This window comes from Populus euphratica, unplaced genomic scaffold, assembly GCF_000495115.2.
Source record: "Populus euphratica unplaced genomic scaffold, PopEup_1.0 scaffold447.1, whole genome shotgun sequence".
Classification (NCBI taxonomy): domain Eukaryota; kingdom Viridiplantae; phylum Streptophyta; class Magnoliopsida; order Malpighiales; family Salicaceae; genus Populus; species Populus euphratica.
In genome coordinates, this window is record NW_011500335.1 from 182,238 (window position 1) to 188,506 (window position 6,269).

Below are 6,269 nucleotides of genomic sequence, written 5' to 3' on the forward strand. Positions count from 1 at the left end.
ATATATATATATATATATATATATATATATATAGAATGTTGGTTAACCAATAAATTAATCCTCCTAATTATTCTTAACTTTCACTAACGTATAAGTGAAGGATTGCTACCTTGACCAATGAACTGAAAATATTTAATTGATAATGAATGGCATACAGTTTTACCATATCAACGGCATGACAATTGATAATCGATCCTTTTGGGATATGTCAATCCCAAATCTATTATTCCATTTATTTATTAATTGTCATAAAAACATTTATTAAATGTGTTGTCATCCAACTCTTTCCATAAAAAGAAAGAGTTGTGAACCACGACATTTGATCATGGACAAAAGGTAATCAAATAGTTGCCTCCACTAGGACAAGTAAACGTGCTCGATTTATCATCATAAGCATAACTATAAGCTTGAGGACACTGCTGCTTGAAAGTCATCGAATATTGGTTAGGAGGACATGTGTCAGGTGTATTATACTCTCCTGTGCAGCAGTACTGCGGCTGGTTAAATGCCAAACACGCACTCTTGCAGGCAATCACAGTCCCATCTGATCCTCTCACTGCTAAACTAGGATCACAAACAGCATTCACGTTAGCTGCACAGCTTGTAGAAGGGCAGCCAGTAGAACCTCCTTGCGGGGTTACCGAAATTGGGATGTTAAAGCCATCAACAAGGCTTATATCGTAAAAATCTTTCCCACCGTCACCTCTTAGAGTAAATTCTACCAAGGATGCTGGTGGGATCGCACCGGCTCCATTGCATTCTATGGCACCAGAGGCACAGTCAGCAGTAGCACAAACAAACTTTCCTGAGGAATCCGTTGAGCATTGTGTTCTGGCCCACAAGCGACCAGACCATGTTGCAGGGACACTTAGCGAAGATGAAGCACCTGTTGCCAATGTGAAGCCAGTTGAAGATAAAGACGGACCGCCAGCAGCCGTCAGAATTCCTGGCCAGACTGTGTATGGACAGTTGTTTGTGAAGTGGAAAGTCACAGATTGAGCTCCTGCATGCGGGCAAGCTGCGCAAGATTTATTTTTGTTGATATCAATAATTAAATCTTGGTCAGTTCAAAGATAACATAATTCAATATTTAAAATCTTGTATTAATTCACTTATTTTTGTTTTAAAAATGTAACATAACCCAGGTTTTTGTTTAATTTTTTTTTCTTTTTTGTTTTTTATCTGGAAACTCCCTCCTGGATAAGTTTATTGGATTCACGAAATCCATTGAATAATGAAAACTAATTAATATTGCATATTTAAACACAAAATATATATGTAGAATAATCAAAGTGAATAATATGCATAATAGAGTTTTCCATGCAAGAATCTAATGTATTTAATATTGTAAAACTACTTGCCATAGAGGAAGATGACGAGGGTGAAGGTAATTATAGCAATGGGCATACGACTCTCCATCGCCGAGATGCGTCGAGTTAAGACCCTTTCAGTATCTTTCAAGTGATTTGAGGTAAGCAAGAAACACTCTATATTTTAAAAATATTATGAAATGAGCAGACTTAATAAATAGTGTTAAATTTGCAGACTTGTTAAATTTGCAGACTAGTAAACAGAATTTTAGGAACGTCCTGCTTCTCACGTCAAATGAAAGCAACACCCATCTGAATATTGAATGTAACTCTGGTCCAGCAGACGAGCCGTGATGAATGTGACACTCTTCAAAATTATCACACCGTTACGAATGCGAGATTCTTCAAAATTAAAGAAAAAATAAATCTCCACTATTAATTAAAAAATTTAAAATTCAAAAATAAATACTGATTAGAGATTTACACAATGAACTAGTTAAGTCTAAGAAAAATCGATATCATTCTTATCGTATCCTTTGAAATGGAAAGTTACCTCCACGATGCATTTAAAAAAAGTTATCCCATGCATAATATTAATTATCTAAATTTATTTCTAATTTTTTTGTGATTTATTTTAATAAAAAATAGCAATTCAAAATTTATTTCGCATACAAATAATTAAACAAATCAAGAATTATCTGTGCTAATAAATATAAAAGAACCTGTTAATAATAAGTAAAGACTAAACTAGAAAAATTAAAAGATAAATATAAATTAAAATATTTGATATAGCAATACGGAGCATGTACCTAGTTGTTAATAATTGTTTTTATTTGAATAAATTTTCTATTTAATAAAATGATTGTCCATGCCAATACAACTATTTCTACCCAATAAAGTTTTTTTCTGTATTTCAAAATATTATGAAATGAGTATTACATGCTTATATTTATTGAATTAATTAAAGTATATTAAATGAAAAAATTATCTATAAAAAAAATAAAATAAAAAACAACAAATAAAAATACTCGAGATATCCCAAGTTATTTTTAAAATAAGTGAAAAATCCTATAGAAAAAAAAAAACTTATGAAAGATGATATTGTAAAACAAATCAAATTAAAAAATTATTTTAAATAAAAAAAAAAAAAAATAGGAATAAAATTTAAAAGATGAAAAGACCAAAGGGGAATGAAATTGTCAAAGAATTTCAATTTTATAAATTATTCTAAAAAAACAAACAATAATTAAAAACACAAAGACTAAATCTAGGAATAACAAATTGAAGGCATGCTTTGAAATTTTGAAGGGGCACACGTGAAAATTAAGGAGAGAAAGCGAAGAAAAAAAAAGCTGGTCGACACCAAACCAAACAACTATCTGTCACACATGCTGCCTCATCCATGACAACCTTTAGTCAACAAAAGACCCAACACCTGCCACCTGAAGTGCACGGAGACAGCCCATACACTTACCTGCACTTATCAATCATTTTTTAATATTATTTATATTTATTAAAATACAAAATTGAAAACAAACCATCCTATTTTTAAAAAAACCCGATGAAATATACAAATGTCTTTGGTTCGAACCACGATTGACTAACTAGATATCTCAATTAATATGAAAGCATAATAGTAAACAGGCAACTAGATGAACGCCTTGCTTCTCATTGCAAATTAAAGCAACATCCAATTGACCAATGAAAGAGTCTCAGTATAATTGACCAATGAAAGAGTCTTAGTATATTTGAGAATGTGAGAGGCGATTATTTTTTAAAGTAAATTTATTTTAAAATATATTTAAATAATATTTTTTTTATTTTTTAAATATTATTTTTGATATTAGCATATCAAAATAATTTAAAAATATTAATTTAAAACAAAGAAAAAACTAAAAAAAATCAATTTTTTTAAAAATTATTTTCAAAATGCAATGTCAAATAATATCTTAATTGACGAGAAAGCAAACTGGTAAACAGCCTACTAGAGGAATTGAATGAAAGCAACGGAATGCAGGAATGGGCCAGACTAGTAAACAGCCAACAGTGGCAGTTCTCCTCCAGCATGTGAAACTGAGGAGCCGTGAGGAATGCGACACTCTTCAAAATTATCCCTGCTTCCGGAACGAATGTAACTCTGGAATTATTCCAAATCCACAAGTTTGATAATGTTGGGTTGATTGTGAGACATTATTTCAAAAACTGAAAAGGGATAAAATTGTCAAAGAATTCCAATTTTACAAATTTTTTCACATAAAACAAATAATAAATAAAAAAACAGGAATCAAATTTAAAGAAATAATAAATTAAAAGCGTGCTTTGAAATTTTGAAGGGACACATGAAAATCAAGGGGAGAGAAGAAAGGAAAAAAAGAAGAAAAAAGTTTGTCGACACCAAACCGAATAACTATCTACCATACAGGCTGCCTCATCCACGATGGCCTTTGGTCAATGAATAACTTTACAATTGCCATTTAAAGTGCGGGGAGACCGCCCATACACTCATATGCACTTCTCAACCATTTTTTTAATATTATTTATATTTATTAAATTACAAAATTAAAAATAAACCATCCTGATTTAAAAAAACCCAATGAAATATACAAATGCCCTTGGTCTCAACCACAAGTCACTAACTAGATATCTCAATTAATGAGAAAGCAGAATAGTAAACAGGCAATTAGACGAACGCCTTGCTTCTCACGTCAAATGAAAGCAACACCCAATTGACTAACGAAAGATCTATATATCCCAATTAATGAGAAAGCAGAATAGTAAACAGCCTCTTAGAGGAATTGAATTTATATATCCCAATGAATGAGAAAGCAGACTAGTAAACAGCCACCGAGAGCAATTTAATTTATACATCCTAACTAAGGAGAAAGCAGACTAGTAAACAGCCTATTAGAGGAATTCAATGAAAGCAATTGAATGCAGTAAGATGGCCAGGCTAGTAAACAGCCAACAGTGGCAGTTCTTCTCCAGCATGTGAAACTAAGGATCCGTGAGGACACTATCAGAAATTCATTTGATACTAACCGATAATATACCAACAGTATTATTAACAAAGGATTTCTATTGGTAATTTGCGGTCATAATTACCGACAACATATTTTCTGTCTGTAATTCTGTTATTATATATCAGCGGACTACTTTGGTTGGTATATACCGATGGAATTACAGACGAAATATTCAAAATTTAAAAATAGGGTGGTTCATTGACGTGAAGGTTTTTGCTGGTGATTTTACAGATGGAATCACCAAGGGAATCAAACCAGCAGCTCCATATAGTGACGTGGTTGATTCACCGTCCGAATTGCCAATAGAATCATCAAGGGATTCAAACTGGAATCTCCGTACAGTGACGTCACAATTAGAATGGCTGACAAAATCACCGACAGAAACTGTCCGTCGGTAATTCTATTGGCAAAAGTTAATAGATGACCACTTTGTCAACCCTCTCCTCCCTTATTTCTCCTTCTTCTTCCCCATCCCAACTCTCCCCTACTACAAACAACTAGCCCCTACCCCCCCAAAAAAAAATCTCCCTCTTCTCAACACAAGTCATATTTCTTTAGGTTTTGTGGTCATAGCATCCGGTTCTGATTTACTAACGGAATTTATCAATTTTTGTAAGTAATTCTATCTTTTTAAATTTTAACAATTAAATGCCAATTTTATTATTTTTTTAGTACATGTATTTTGTTAGTATATGTATAGTGTCAATTGTTATTTCTCAAACAAACTTGTAGTATATGAATGTATAATTTTGTACTTTTTATGGTTTGTTTTAGATTTTATAAAATTGTATTTGTTTGTAAATTTTTGAAACTTTATTGAATTATCGAATTACATGTGTTATTTTAAAATAATTAATAGCTTGTTTAACATGTCTGTTTTAATTTTTATCAATGGTATTGCAAAGTTGTAATTTCTGTAAATTTATATGTATTAATTTATATGGAAGTTGATAATTGATAATGAATATTTAATATTTATGAGAAGTTGTAATTAGTTTGTTAGATAATCTCATAGTAAACCAATATTTTTGAAAATTTATTTTCCTAACGTAGTTAATTAATACATGTTGTTATCATAAATTTATACATGTTTGATAGAAGTCATGGATGATTGTTCATGGACGTATCAAGATTCACTCCAAGGATTGCGGAGGATGGATTATTATAACGAGGTTCAGGGTTTTACTAATTTTGCAACATCTATTCCCAGAAATTTTAGTTGAGACGGTATTAGGTATCTATGCAGGAAATGTCAAAATAAAAAGTATCTGCATCTAGATGTTATAATGATGCATCTTTTACACAAAGGGTTTACGGAGAATTACCAGTGTTGGTATACATATGGAGAAGTATTTGTTCGTAATAAGAGCATGGGAGAAAGGGTGGTTGAGTCAACTTCTAGTGCTAGCAACATGCATGAAGCAGTAACTGACAACACTAATCCTTATAGGAATATGGTTATGGATGCAATGAGAATGAATCAAGGTAATGTCAGTCAATGTCCAATTTTAGAAGAAGAACCTAATATAGATGTAGCTAGGTTTTTTGATTTGTTGAAATATTTTAACGAACCATTATGGGATGGTTGCACGAACCACAATAAATAATTGACCGTAGCATAGGTTTTCACCATTAAGTCAGATCACTGGTTGAGAGAGGCTAAGTATAACAAAATTATTTAATTGGCGAGAAGCATTTTACCTGAAGGAAACAGGCTGAAAGAAAACTTCTATGTTACGAAGTCCATGATGAAACCTTTTAGTTTAGGATACCAGAAAATTCACATGTGCCCTAACTTCTGCATGTTATACTACCTTGAAAATGTTGAGCTAATCAAGTGCATCACATGTGGGCATTCCCGTTACAAACCCAGAACTAGCAATGTTGTAACCCATTTTTGGGTCCCCGCATAATATATATATATATATATATATATATA

General features: G+C 31.8%; 1 protein-coding gene across 2 annotated transcripts in view; it reads right to left on the bottom strand.

The window, feature by feature from the left end:
* LOC105113774 (thaumatin-like protein 1) overlaps positions 1-1,521 on the bottom strand; it is a 24,376-nt gene extending 22,855 nt beyond the window's left edge. Inside the window, exons 1-2 of one of the 2 annotated variants that reach the window (XM_011010090.1) lie at positions 1,362-1,521; positions 806-1,018 (exon numbers count right to left, since the gene is read on the bottom strand). In XM_011010090.1, the coding sequence (XP_011008392.1) occupies positions 806-1,018; positions 1,362-1,419 (271 nt within the window). In that variant the 5' untranslated portion in view covers positions 1,420-1,521. The remainder of the gene's footprint in view (positions 1-805; positions 1,019-1,361) is intronic. The other variant, XM_011010091.1, reaches the window with a different exon arrangement.
* Positions 1,522-6,269: the final 4,748 nt, after the last annotated feature.